The 15,067-nt window shown below is 41.3% G+C and overlaps 1 protein-coding gene across 1 annotated transcript; it reads left to right on the top strand.

Annotated features, from left to right (window-relative positions):
- Positions 1-10,090: 10,090 nt before the first annotated feature.
- Positions 10,091-11,341, top strand: LOC131151280 (uncharacterized). Its single transcript, XM_058102534.1, has 3 exons — positions 10,091-10,819; positions 10,922-11,044; positions 11,194-11,341. The coding sequence occupies exons 1-3, from the start codon at positions 10,091-10,093 to the stop codon at positions 11,335-11,337; spliced, it is 996 nt and encodes a 331-aa protein (XP_057958517.1). The 3' UTR covers positions 11,338-11,341.
- The last annotated feature ends 3,726 nt before the right edge of the window (positions 11,342-15,067 follow it).

Raw genomic sequence — 15,067 nt, 5'->3', positions numbered from 1 at the left:
AGCCATTTTTGTCGAGCTGTTGCTCTTAGGTTTTTTGCCGAGCTGTTGCTCAGAGGCTTTTTCCAAGCAGGTTTTGCTGAGCTGCTCTTCGGAGCAGTTTCTGCTGAGCTGTATTTAGGAGCAATTTTTACCGAGCTGTTGCTCTGAGGATTTTTTCTGAGCAGGCTTTTTCTGAGTTGCATTCAAGAGTAATTTTTGCCGAGCTATTGCTCCGAGGCTTTTTACCGAGCAGGTTTTGCTAAGCTGCTCTCAGGAGCAATTTTTGTCAAGCTGTTGCTTCAAGGCTTTTTGCTGAGCAGGTCTTGCTGAGCTACTCTCAGGAGCAATTTTTGAGAAGCTGTTCCTTCGAGGCCTTTTGCCGAGCAGGTTTTGCTGAGCCGCTCTCATGAGCAATTTTTGCCGAGCAAGTTTTCGTGGCATTTTAGCTGCCTAATGAGCCGTGCTCATCTGTTGGGCGATCGTGTGGCCTCATGAGCCTTGCTTGTCAATTCAGCCTAATCTGCCTATTGAGCCATGCTCATTTGTTGGTGGTTGGTTGGCCTCATGAGTTGTGCTCGTTAGTTGGGCCTCATCTGCCTAATGAGTCGTGCTCATCTGTTGGGCGGTTGTTTGGCCTCACGAGTTATGCTCATTAGTTGGGCCTCATTTTCCTAATGAGCCGTGCTCATTTGTTGTGTGGTCATTTGGCCTCATGAGCTGTGCTCATCAGTTGGGTCTCATCTGCCTAATGAGTCGTGCTAATCTTTTGGGCGATTGGTTGGCCTCACGAGTTGTGCTCGTCAGTTGGGCATGGTCTGCCTAATGAGCCATGCTCATTTGTTGGACGATTGGGTGGCCTCACGAGTTGTACTCGTTAGTTGGGTTTGATCTACCTAATGAGTCGTGCTCATTTGTTAGGCGGTTGGTTGGCCTTACAAGCTGTGCTCTTCAGTTGGGCCTTTTCTGTCTAGTGAGTCGTGCTCATTTATAAGGTTGTCAATTTGGCCACTTTCAAAGTGACATTGCAGTCTTTTTACGATGTCTACCATCCTGCAAGAGTGTAATAAGTGCATATTAAATCGGCTGTGCCTTGGGGAGTCGCGAATTCTTGAAATTAGCACCACGTCGGCGTGTGTATGGGGATTCTTCATATTTTTTCCCTCGAGACACACACCCTATTTCTGCCTTCTAGCCTCCTCGAGATACCAACTTCCTCGGGGATCCATGGAGGCTTTTCTCTATAAAGGCATGGGCTCCTTCATTCGCTTCTCATTCCACCCAAAAGGTCCCTTCCTTCCGCTAGGTACGCTCTCCTTCTGCCTTCTCCTTGTTGTTTTTCTCCGCTTTATTGTATATTTGTCTTGTTCTTCATGTTCTTCGTTGTTCTTGTTAAAAGTTTGCCTTTTTGATCTGTTTTTGCATATTGTCTATCTTGTTTTTATGCGAAGTCTGCCCATTTGATCCCTTTTGGCACGATGTCTTGTTTTTTGTGGGAAGCTCACATGTTTGATCCGTTTGCATAAATTGTTTGATTTGTTTGCTCCGTCTTTTGATTTTTTCATAGAGTCTTCAACGTGGCCAACCAAGGCTCCGGTTACAGTAAGGAATGCTCAGTGTGATCTGTCCTCCTCCGACCTTCAAAATGTTCGGTACTTTTTTTCTATCCTCTCAAACATTAATGCTAGGTTGCCCAGCAGCTCGGAGTTGGCCCTTGATCTCGGCCCCAGTGCGCTCTATTTGTACACGGATTACCTGGACTTAGGTCTTAGACTCCCTTTTCCCCCTTTTTATTTCTGATGTACTATGTTTTTATCGCATAGCTCCCTCATAGATTGTTCCAAACTCCTACCTCTCCCTAGTGTGCTTTGCCGTTCTCCTACTTAAACAAGGTTATTAGCCTACGGTGCCTCTCTTTCAGAGTTGCTTCCAAATGAGGACACACTCTGTAGAGAAGGAGCTGTACTATTTCATCTCTTTGCACGATTACAAACTCTTTACTCCGGGCAGTTCTTCCATACACAATTGGAAGTCCCGGTACTTTTTCGTATCCAGGGAGTTGAATTATACCGGCTCTCGCGTCTGGTCTGCTCCCTTTGATGGTGACGTTCTCTCCCCTTTATTTATTTATTACATATGCAGGGGCTGTGTGTAGGGTACCTATTGCTCACTTGTTTCCTCTTTTTTTTAGCTTGGGTGCGTCATATTTCTTCGACGCTCTCCCCTGGCGAGCAGGCCATCCTCAAAGAGCTGTGAGCCCTTGGTCAGCAAGGGATCGTCCCTCATGAGGAGCTGCTCAAGGAGAGAGTCCTTGTGCAGTGGGGGATCAGCCCCATTTCCCCAAGTCTTAACTTGCCTTTGATCTCAATATATATATAGATATATCCGAATATTTCTGCTATTCTTGGTATTCTTACCTCTTTTTTTTCCTTTGTAGACATGGATTTTAACAAGTATGAATCTCTCATGGGGGAAGCCAAAAAGAAAAGGGGGAGCAGGAGTAAGAAGAAGAGAAAAGAGCTCAAAGGAGAGTCATCTCAGAGAGAGGTAGCCGTTGTAGGCGACATTGAGGCTCCCACCTCGGAGAACACTGCAGCAACGCACCCCCCCTGTCCCAACGATTTTTAATGAGGCTATTTTCCATGAGCCGACCCGTTCTGCTTCTGCGCTGCGCAGGGCGGTCCATGTGGAAGATTTTGTGTAGGCCTAGTGTTCTCTACTTGACGTTCTTTCGGAAAAGATCCAGCGTACCTCGTACTAGGTATATGTTTAATTTAGGCTTTTCGACTGTGTTCTCCTTTTTCTCATTGGAGGTTTTTTTTTTTTTGACATGTTCTTCTCCTTTTCTTTGTTCTCAGCTAGTGACAATGACCTTGACACAGGAAGAGAAGGTTGCCGAGATGTATCAGCAAACTTTGGATGCTGGGAAAAAATATGTTGTCGTCCAGAATGAGCTTCGAGAGATCTATGAGCAAGACCTTCAGGCAGAGATCAAACGGATCCAAAGGGAGGAGGTTCCTGCTGCTGCTGATGTTGCCCGAGCTGTAGTAAGGGAGTACAAGGATTCAGTGCGTTTCATCATGGACACTGTCAAGAAATATTGAGTAGGATTCAGGAGGTGCCGAGAGCAGGTGAGAACTATGCGTCCTGACCTTCCCTTGGATGTCGTGTGTTCACACGGGTACGATCGTGAGAGTCTAGACTCCATGGAAGAGATGGACGAGGAGGATGAGGGGGAGGAAGACGAAGCTGGAGAGGGGAGCAAGACAAGCTGATCTGTTGAAATAATTTCATTTGTAGCTTTATTCAATATGATGTAATGTATTCTAAGTTTATTGACTTTACAACTGTTGTATTGGGAATTCTACTTCTACGTTGTATGAAATGCTCAAGAGAAATATTTTTTTAGCATATCTGAGTTCCACATATTTTTAATCTTCTTTCCCTCTCTAATTTGTATGACCCCAGTTTTATTTCCACTGTGACCTGATATGGTCCCTCCTAGGTCGATTTTAGCTTGTGCGGCCTTTGTTCTAGTGGACTGGTTGGCGCCTTCCTCAAGACCAAGTCTCCGGGTTGGAAGTTCCACACTTTTACGTGGGTATTGTAGTACTTCACCACCTTTTGCTGGTATGCCGTGATTTTCAGGCTCTCTTGCTCCTGTCTCTCTTCTAGAAAATCTATCTCTGCCCTAAGCTTTTCACTGTTGTTTTTCTCATCAAAGTTTTGCCTTCGCCAAGAGGGGATCCCCACTTCTGCGTGAATGACGACTTCCACACCAAACACGAGCATAAATGGGGTTTCCCCTGTGGCTGCTCGTCAAGTAGTGTGGTATGCCCATATGATGGAGGGGAGTTCTTCTACCCACCTGCCTTGCACAGAGTCGAGCCGTGTCCTTAAGATGTACAGTATCGTTTGATTCATGTTCTCCACCTGACCATTACTCTGGGGGTGTGCCATTGAAGCAAACAAGTGTTTAATGGATAGGTCAGAACAGAATGGATTATGGCCAATGGGATTCCGAATCGGCAAACCACCGATGTCCAAAAGAATCGTATGATGTTTGACTCGGTTATGTGGGCTAGGGCTTCGACCTCTACCAACTTAGTGAAGTAATTGATTGCCACCAACAAGAACTTCCTTTGGCCGGTGGGTGGAGGTAGAGGTCCCAAGATGTCCAGTACCCACTGGGCAAAGGGACAAATAATGGTTGGAGGGAAGAGAGGATTGGATAGCACATGAGGTACTCCCCCGCACCGTTGGCAGCTGTCACACAATTTGACGAACTCGACCGCGTCCTTCCTCATTGTGGGCCAGTAAAATCCTTGCTGCAAAGCCTTGTGAGCTAGAGCCTTGTTGGCTAGATGATTTCCACATACCCCTTCGTGGATTTTCCTTAGTATGTACTCTCCTTCTTTATTACTCAGACACCGAAGATATGGCAGCATTAGAGATCGTATATATAGCTCCTAGTTTATGAGTGTGTACCTTGCCGTCTTCCTCCTCACCTTTAAAAACTCCTTGGTAGGGATCCGTCGTGGAGGTATTGCACCAGAGGAGCCCTCCGGTCCCCTTCATTGATTTTAGAGTCCAGCAAGTTGACACTGCCTTTCTCATATGAGGGTTTTCCGACTCGCTCTAGGTAAATAACATCTCTCCATTATGAGCTGGTGGCTAAGGCTAATTTCGCGAGCGCATCAGCCTTGATGTTCTTGGATCTTTGCATGCATTCTATATCGAACTGAATGAAATGCCTTAGCATATTCCTGAGCCTTGGCTAGATACTTCTTCATTTTCTTATCCCTAACCTCAAACTCTTTTACCTGCTCTACCACTAGTTGAGAGTCACTTGATACCTTAATCTGCGATACCCCTAGTGCTTCTACCAGGTGTAGTCTTGCTAATAAAGCTTCATACTCAACGTCATTGTTCGTCGCAGAGAACTCTAATTTTAATGCGTAAAGAGTTTCTGTACCATCTGGTGCTATGAGGATAAACCCCACTCCTTCTCCGACTGCATTAGAAGACCCGTCAACGTGTAGTATCCATACGTTTGACTTTCCTGCTATCTCGAGGGGTTTTTCGACTGTGAAGTCGGCTAGCACCTGGGCCTTGATGGCAGGCCTTGGTAGGTATTGCACGTCGAACTTGCCCAATTCAATGGAACATTTCATTATCCTCCCCGAACTCTCTGGCCGCTGAAGAATCTACCTCAGTGGTAGGTTGGTCAGCACAATTTCCTTGTGGGCCTGAAAGTAGGGTCTTAGCTTTCGTGCAACACAAATGATGGAGAAATTTGCCTTTTCAGCGGTATTGTAACTCTTTTCGGCTCCACTTAACACCTTGCTAGTGTAGTATATGGGTCTATGTTGCCTGCCTTCTTCTCAGACTAGGACCGAGCTGACCACATTTGCCGTCGAAGCTATATATAAGTAGAGGTCTTCTCCTGTTTTCTCCTTTGTCAATTGAGGTGGGGAGTCGAGATACTATTTGAGCCATTCGAAGGCTTTATTCTGCTCCCCCCCCCCCCCCCACATTCAAATCCTCCTTTCTTCCTTAGTGCCTTGAAGAAGGGTAGGCCTTTGTCCCCTGAGCAGGAAACAAACCTGCTGAGGGAGGCTAGTCTTCCTGTCAAGATTTGGATCTCCTTCTTCGTTCGTGGGGTCTCTATTTCTAGTAGCGTCCTTATTTTGTTTAGGTTGGCTTCTATACCTCTATGCATCACCATAAACCCAAGAAACTTTCCTCCCGAAACACCAAACACGCACTTGGAAGGGTTTAGCTTCATTTAGTACCTGCGCAACAATTCAAACGCCTCCCTCAGATCTTTGCAGTGCCCCCTGCTTTTAAAATTTTCACCAGCATGTCATCTACGTATGCCTCTATCATTTTTTCGAGCTAGTCTTTAAATATCCTATTCACCAATCTCTAATACGTGGCCCCTGCATTTTTTAGTCCGAAGGGCATTACTTAGTAACAATGTAGCCCTTTCTCGGTGATAAAGGATGTTTTCTCTTCATCGGCTTGATGCATTGGGATTTGAATGTATCCCGAGTAGGCATCCATGAAGCTGAGGAGTTCATGCCCTGAGGTCGAATCTACTAGCTAATCAATTTGGGGGAGGGGGAAGTTATCCTTTGGACACGCCTTATTTAGGTCTTTGAAATCTATGTACGTGTGCCATTTTTCGTTTGAATTCTTTACTAGAATCACGTTGCTTAGCCACTCTAGATAGTTAACCTCCCTAACGAACTTGGCTTATACTAGCTTCGTCACCTCTTCATCAATTACCTGGATTCACTCCATCGCGAAACTCCTTTTCTTCTATTTCATAGGTTGGTGGTCGGGGTTAACTTGCAACCTATGCTCTATGATTGCTAGGACAATACCCAGCATATCTTCAGTTGACCAAGAGAACACGTCTGCTAATTCGCCCAGCAGCTCGCTTAGTTCTACTCTTAAGTTGTTAGGTAAGCGACTCCTAATCTGCACGCATCTCTCCTAGTTGCCTTTTAGGGGTATGCTTGCGATGTCTTCATCCACTATGCTGATTTGAGGGTATTCCCCCCCTTACTTCTAGGTCTTCTACAACTAAGGTCTCCCTTGCTTCTATCTTCCCTTTTAATGCCATTACGTAGCAATTCCGAGCCGCTGCTTGATCTCCCTTGACCACCCCTGTCCCATGCGGAGTAGGGAATTTCATTTTGAGGTGGTACGTTAATGTTACAGCCCGAATTGAATTAAGCAAGGGGCGGCCTAGTATGATATTGTACACTGATGGCTAATTGACCACCAAGAATTCTGTCAGTGAAGTAACCTATTGTGGGGTCGTCCCCATTGTTACCGATAGTGTGACTGTTCCCATGGGATGAACTACGTCTCCACCGAACCCCGACCAGGGGGTTTGATATTGGTTTGAGTAGTTCCTTTGCGATCTTAATTCTTTCGAGCACTGAATAGAACAAGACGTTGGTCGAGCTCCCGTTATCTATCAATACACGTCTTACTTTGTAATTTGACACTAGTAGGGAGAGTACTAGTGTGTCGTTGTGTGGTTTCTGCACTCTTGCTTTGTTTCTGTTGTCAAAGATGATAACATCATCTTGTTTGTTCCTTTCGCTGCTTGGTTCCCCTCTCTCCGTTGAGAGTACTTGCTTAGCATATCTTTTGCGAGCACCTCCGCTATCTTCGCCACTAGCAGATCCTCCAATAAATCACCACTATTTCCCCTGTGATTTGTTCTTCCTTCTCGTCCCCGTTGGACCTCTTCTGCTCACGAGGTTCCCCTTGCCGATCTTCCTTCTTTATGAATCTCGACAAGTATCCCCTTTTGATCAAGACTTTAATCTCGTTCTTTAGTTGAATACATTCCTCTATATCGTGCTCATGATCCTTATGGAATTGAAAAACTTGGACATGTTCCGTTTATATAAAGGGGTTCGCATAGGCTTGGGCCACTAAACATAGTCCTTCTTCCTTATATGCATCAGCATATCAGACCATGGTGCGTTTAGAGGTGTATAGGTAGAGAACTTACTGGAATGCCCTCTCATCTTAGAGTTGGTGAGTAGTGTACTGGTCTCCTGTCTCTTTGTGGATCTAGACGGTTCTCCTGTCTCCCGACTATTACCTTTCCTTTTTAGCTCGATGCGATTTCCCCTGGTGTCCATCATTTCTTCTAGGTTGATGTACTTCTGTGCTCGGGCCATCAATTCTCCCATATCAGTTGGCGGCTTCTTCCCCAGAGAGTGCAAGAAGTTTTCGGGCTGAAGGTTTGTGGTCAGAGCTGCCAAAGCCACGCCTATGTCTAGGTTGTGGATCTCCAGGGTTGCGATGTTAAAGCGATGTATAAACTTCTTTAGCATCTCCTTTTCTCCCTAGACCATGCTCATTAGATGGGCTGATGTTTTGACGATTCTCCTACTACTAAGGAAGTGGCTAGTGAACAGTTGTTCCATCTTTGAGAAGGAACCAATCATTCCAGGTCATAGGTTCTAGTACCAATCCCTGACACTACCTTTAAGTGTTGCTGCAAAAGCTCGACACATGATGACATCAGGAGTGCCTTGCAACTGCATCAACACCCTGAAGGTGTCCAAATGGTCGATTGGAGAGACCCTCATACCTTTCAAAAGTGGACATCTTGAATTTGCTCGACAGTGGAACCTCCATCACTTCTTTGGTGAACGGTGGCTCCGAGGATCTTAGAGATGCTTCCCCATAGAAGGGGTTGGTCTTGCATTCTTTCATCATTTTCTCTATTTGGTCTATTTTCTTGATCCTTTCTTCCAGTTCCGTGGATCTTTGTTGGTTGACACCTACGCTGTTCACGTCTTCTACCTTCTTGGTGGGGTAGGTCTTATCCTCGTTATCTTTGGTTTATTAGCTTTCTTTACTACGTCGGGGCTCACCTGGTGTTGATGGGGGACATGCCCTTCCTGACTCTTTTGCTGTAAGAGCAGGTTGAACATATCCTCCATTTTCTTTTGAAAAGTAAGGAATTCTTCCCTAGTGACCCCCGATGGTTGTGCGGGTGTGGAGTGAATGGATTGAGGTGACTCCTTTCTAGCGGCAGGACTGGAGCTAGAACTACGTGTGGTCGGCATTATTTGAATGTCGGAGGTTGAGAGCAAGATGAGTACCTCTCAGAAGCAACTTCCCACAGACGGCGCCAACTGTTGTGGAATAAAATCAGCGAGACTACTTTTTTGATTTTTGTTGTCCTAAAAAGGGAAAAGAAGAAGGGCTTGGAGGACCCGGGGTGTACTTGGGGGGATCGCTCTGATACCAAAGTAAGGGAAATTCTTTAAAGAGGCTAAATACAACAGCAAGAATGGGTGTCAAATCCCTTACCTTGGCTTCTTCCTCGCATCCCTTCTTATAGGGACCAGAGTTGACCCTTAGGTTGGATTGTCTTTATGGCGCGGAGGCATGAATCGCTCTCAGATAATAAAGTGTCTGCGGGTATCACTTCAACCATTTAAGGCGTTGGTGTGGATCTCTTCTCCTCTTTATTGGGTTGGAGTTGATTGCTCTTACTAAAAGGTCCGACTTGGGGAGTGATGACTAGACGTTGACTTCCTCTTATTAACTGATATATTTTGGCCACATCAGTGATTGCATTGAAATCTAAAACAAAAAATGAAAAGTTGTTTTGCACTTTTAGACAAACTTTTTCTCTCTACCTTGTTAATGTAAATCTTGAAATTTTTTGAAATAAACTAAAATTTTATAATTCTTTGATAAGTTTTTTTGAAAAACAAAAAAAAATATTTTGCACAACAAAATGAGAGTATTTTGAGAGTGAGTTTTAAGTTATACAAATTTTAATAAAAATAAAAATAAAAATTAAATAAAGCTTTCTAAAAAAAATAAATGAAGTTAACATATTTTTATTTTGTTCAAATATTACCATAGTATTGGAGAGTGAATTTTAAGTTTTAGATTCAAATTTGTGTAAATTTTTTTTTTTTAAAAAAATAGTATAACTAGTCATGGGCATGCACTCCAAGCTCTTTATTTTAAAAAAAAAATTAAAAAATTATAAAAAATTATAAAAATAAACAATCTAAGGGTATTTTGGGATAATTGCACATAGTTATAAGAGTATTTTTAGATAATTATGAGTAGTTTATGTAATAAATTTGACATAATCATGTTAAGGTTATTTTTGAGATAATTGCGAATAGTTAAAAGAGTATTTTAGAATAATTATTAGTAATTATAATAATAAAGTTTAAATTTTCAGAAGATGAAAGAGAATTTCTTTTATAGTGTTAGAGATTTTATATTAAAATTTACTCAAACTTGCACTAATTTAAATTTAAAGCCTAAAACTTAGTACATTCATTATGATACTATCAAATCTCATAAATTAAATTTAAAAAATCTTGAATAAAAATATAAAAATAATTTAGAATCTATCTTTTTATTTCGTTTTATTCTTTTTTGTTTTTTAAATAACCTTTCCCGCCATTCCAATATAACCCCTTCCCCTCGCAGCCTATTCTTCCGCTGCATTTCACAAGGCTCTTACACACAGAAAGAATAGAGAGAGAGAGAGAGAGAGAGAGAGAGAGAGAGAGAGAGAGAGAGAGAGAGAGAGACGACGACTATGAGTAATCAAGAATCACAGATGCAAAACGCAGAGCTCCAAGACTCCGAGGGCTCTGATCCTTTGAAACGCCTCGCCCTCCTCCGCCTCGAAAGCCTACTCTCCGCCGCAGCAACCACCACCGCCGACGCTTCCACCCCCGCCCGCGATCACTGCACCATGTGCGGCGGCAACATGAAAAGGCGATCCCCATCGCCCTCGTCTCTGCACGATCCCTGTCTAACCCCGGACTCGCAACCACGCACCAAGAAGATCTCCCTCGAACCCACCTCCGCCGCTGACCAACACCACCGCCTTCACGGCTTCACCAAGATCCCCCTTCCCATCTCCACCCCCTTCAGGCCTCCATCCCCTGTTCTGCGCCGGTGCTGCTCTGACCCCGTCAATTCTCCGGGAACCCCCAATCCCGGAGCTCCGGCGACCCAATCGCCCGAATCTTTAGTGGGTTCCAACAATGCCAAGGCGGTGAACGGTTCTGCGGCGACGCCGTCGCCGTCAAGAGGAACAGGGTCGGCGTCCTTGCCACCTCTTCCACCCACGCTTCGCCGGTCGGTCTCCGATCCCACTCAGTCGACCTATAAGACGCCGCCGCGGCCGGCGAGGACAGAGAGTCAAATGGCTAATTTTCTGGGTCCGAGGACATTGTCCCGATCGTCGAGTTCCGTCGAGACGGATGCCAGTAATATGGCGATGTCAGATTCAATCAAGGAAGAAAGCCCCAACTCCAAGGTTGGAGATTTGGGAAAATAATTGTATGTTTTGATACACGTTGATTATTATATTAATAATTATTTTTCTTATTATTATAAATGCATTGCGAGGAAATTGCAGAGGCTGCACAGGATGAAGGAAAGGATGAGGGAGATGAGCATATGGTGGGACGAAGTAATGCGTGAAGGTCAAGAAGAAGAAGATGGCGGCTCTGAAGTAATCAATGCCAGCAGCTGCGCCAAGGTCTCTTTACTCCACAAATACAGCTCTAGATTGTCTTTCAAATGTCACAAGACAAAGTTCTTTTGTTTATATTTTTGCTTTTCAAAAACATTCTTTATCTTCTTTACTTCAGAATTGGGCATTCTGATTCACGTTCTTTGTTTCCACAGGATGGTGAATTTGAGAGTGACACAGAGGAGGCTGTGTGTGTGGAGAATGTAGGAGAGAGCTTAAGGGTTCATTTCAGGTGTCCCTGTGGAAAAGGCTATCAGATTCTTCTTTCTGGAAAGAACTGTTTCTACAAGTTGATCTAGTCCGAGGCAGAAGCCCCGGAACTGAGAATGATTTTCCAGAGAAAAAAATAAAAACCCAACTTGGATTCAGTAGTGTTCTTCGCTCTTGGGATTTCAACTGTTCTTTCTCTTTTTAAGGGAATCGAAGTGCTAATCATTTTTGGGTTCTGAGTCTTTTTTCTAGAAAAGAAGGGATTGTTTTAGATGAAACCCAGATCAGATAAACTACTCATTTTCTTAGATTTCAATTTCAGTCGTAGAGTCTGAAGAAGATTAAATGTGCATATGTAGTAGGGCTTTTGTGGAACTGTGAATGAAGGAATTTGTATTTCGTTTCTGATGTCTGAATTGGAAGGGCATGCTTTCTCTGCTTTAGTTGGAATTTAATTCAATATTTATATTGCTAAGTGCTTGAGGAAGCTTCTCTCTTTTTTTTTTTTAAGAATGTTTGCACGAGTTATGAGAGAAAACAGAACACTGTACACCCTTCTAGGTGGACCTTGTTATTAGTATTATTAATAAATTTTAAAAATAATAAAAATATTTTTTTGATAATGTACTATTATTAATAAAAATTATTATTAATCAAACTATTACTGATTAGAATATTATGAATTGATAAATTATATTTAATATATATTTAATTATTTATTTAATAAGAAAAACTAATATTAATAGATTTTATTAAATGATATTTGAGTAAATTCTATAATTAAATTGAGGGTAAATGACCTGTAGGAAATACAATCTGAGTCCAGGCAGTAAACCATGAATAATAAGAATGCCTGTAGTAAACCATGATCATGATTCTCTAGTTTAAATGTAAAATTAATTAAGAGAAATAAAATATAAATATAGACCATACTAATTTGGAATGAGAATTAAAAATATAAAATTTGAGTAAAATTTAAATATTTTATTTTATAGCATATGTCAAGTTGAACACTTATTAAATTTATGTGTTTATGTGAATATATATAAAGTTGTAATATTTTGTTATTGAGAACTTTCGGCGGGAAGTAGGTGAGAAAAATTGTATTATATGTATACATATATCTATATATATATTATATAAAATATTTTTTAAAAAAAGTTGAATAACTTATTATAATTTTAATGTATATAATGTATGTAAATAGGAATGTAACATGAAATATATTTTTCTATATTTTTGAAAAATATAAATTAAATTTAATTCTATAATTTTAGTGGAGAAAATTATATTGTATTGTATATATTTTATTGAATATATTTTTTTAAAAATCCAATCATTTATTCTAATTTTAATGTTTATATTATATATAAATAAAAATACAATACGGTATATATATTTCTATATTTTTAATAATATAAATTAAAATTAATTTTATAATCTTAGTAGATGTAAATATAAACCAAAGATAAAGAAAGTGGGAACTAATAATTTAAATTAATTTTATAATTAAAAGTATTAAGAAAAAAAGTGTTGGAAAGTTGTTAAGTTAGGATCCATTTAAAAAAAAATTTTATTTTAGTGAAATTTATTCATGTTGGGATTTATAAATTTTGTCTCATAAAAGAGAGAGAAAGGAGTTTAAAAATAATAAAACAAATTAATGGTGCCACATGTAGAGAGAGAGAGAGAGAGGACTTTAAAAAATAAATTAAAAATAATTTGAAAATAGCTTCAATGGAGAATTTAATTCATAGACACTAATGTGATTACATAAATCAGTGAGTAACGAATCTTCACAAATCATAAAGTTCTGATTGAGAGCATACCTATAATTTAGCTAGCCAAGGCAATTGTTGCAATGGATATCGATGATCAATAACTACAACATCAAAGACGACAACAATTTGTTTCAGAATGATCGGTCTCCAATCTCCATCTACAATGAATTCTATCCATTCAATCTTAGGTTGAAGTTGCGGAAAGTTGATCAAGAGAATATAGTTACGAAGTTAGAGTTCATTGATATGGTGTAGTTGGATGGAGCGGTCATGAGGAATAGCTCTGATAATCTCTCATCAATTGGGCCAAAGAGGAAGAAGAAGAAGAAGAAAAATGATGATGATGAGGAGGAGGAGGAAGGAAGTGAGAATATTTGATGAAACCACCACACATTTAGAGTGGTGACTATTTTCTATTTATAATGATTTACAGTTTGTTTACATTAATTGTGATTACAATGGAAATAGAAAAAATATAAAAAATTCAATAAGGACAATCTCTTAGAATTAAGACATAGAATTAAGGACGGACAATCTCCTAGAATTAAGGCGTAGAATTATGGGTCAATTATATCACATATAGGAGATCTTTGATTGAGGTGAAGTATCCTCAACACCACCCAACAAACTGAGCGTCAGATTGGATTGGGCGTGGAGCTTGGATCGAAAGAAGTCAAATAGAGGTCTAGGGACAATCTTTGTGAAGATGTCGACAACCTATAAGTGAGAAGATACATACTGTGTGCGAAGTTTGCCAACTACAATGAGTTCGCGAAGGAAATGGTAGTCTAATTTGACATGCTTGGCCTGTTTGTGAGAAATTGGGTTGGAGCTAAAAAAAATTGCACTTTTGTTGCTGCATAAGAGAAGAGACCGCTATGGAAGAGGAACCTTGAGGTCATGAATGTGTAAGCCAAAGAATTTCAGCAACAATGAGGGCAAGAGCGTGATACTCAGATTCATAGTTAGAATAGGAGACAGTTGGTTGTTTCTTGGTGCTTCAGGAAATCAAATTGTCACCAAGATAAATAGAATAACCATAAGTGGAACGACAAGTATCAAAATAGCCAACCCAATCAGCATCAAAGTAAGCAATGATGCACCAGGAGAAGCAGATGGGCTAAATGCTATGCCAAGGTGGAGTGTGCCCTCAACATAGTGAAGGATATGCTTAAAAGCAAGAAAGTGATCTTCAATTGGAGCATGCGGAAATTGACTGATAGAGTTGACAGCATGAGCAATATATGGATGTGAGATGGTCAAGTACTGAAGTGCACCAACAAGAGATCTCTAGAGAGTGGGATCAGAAAATGGAGAGCCATCGGCAAATAGATGTTGGGAAACAACCATGGGAGTGTGAACATGCTTGCTATCAAGTAATTGAACCCGAGTAAGAATATCCTATGAATATTTCAGTTGACTGATGAAGAGACCATTAGCAATAGGTGAAACTTAAAGACCAAGGAAGTAATTGAGGCTACCCAAGTCCTTAGTGACAAGAAACCAAGGTTCGCAGGATGACAAGTCTTGAAAATACCAACTTTAGCTCTCGTGAGCATAGGATAAGAACCCAACGAAGATACTACATCAAGAGTGGAATCAACAACATGGGAATCAGCACTGGGCTCAAAAGGAGGCAGGCTAGGCTTAGTGTGTTGCAAATAGAAGCCTACAAGAGAATCATGGGCCTCGAAGGACTTATTCAATGGGCCAGTACGAATAACACAAAGACTAGATCTAGATTGAGCAATGTGTGGGGAACGTGGCACAGAGGAACGGGGTGTGTCAGCCCTAGTGTGCGTCTAGAGAGGGGGGGGGGTTGAATAGATGACTTTTACGAATATAAAAATTTTTCTACAAAATAAAATAACTTGGCAAGAAGCAAGTGAAATATATCACAATTATTTCAAAGCAAATAAGCACCAAAAAATAAATAGATGAGGGAGAGAGAAGCTCAACACAATGATTTAACATGGTTCGACACCAAGCCTACGTCCATGCCTTAGCACCTAGCCAAGGATTCCCATGCCTTAGCACC

This window comes from Malania oleifera, chromosome 3 (genome assembly GCF_029873635.1).
Source record: "Malania oleifera isolate guangnan ecotype guangnan chromosome 3, ASM2987363v1, whole genome shotgun sequence".
Lineage (NCBI taxonomy): Eukaryota > Viridiplantae > Streptophyta > Magnoliopsida > Santalales > Ximeniaceae > Malania > Malania oleifera.
This window is presented reverse-complemented; position numbering and strand designations above follow the sequence as displayed.

Coding starts and splice junctions, on each gene's coding strand:
- LOC131151280 (XM_058102534.1), top strand. CDS start 10,091: ATGAGTAATCAAGAATCACAGATGCAAAACGCAGAGCTCCAAGACTCC. Junction 10,820..10,921: donor AAGAAAGCCCCAACTCCAAG/GTTGGAGATTTG, acceptor AGGAAATTGCAG/AGGCTGCACAGGATGAAGGA. Junction 11,045..11,193: donor ATGCCAGCAGCTGCGCCAAG/GTCTCTTTACTC, acceptor TTGTTTCCACAG/GATGGTGAATTTGAGAGTGA.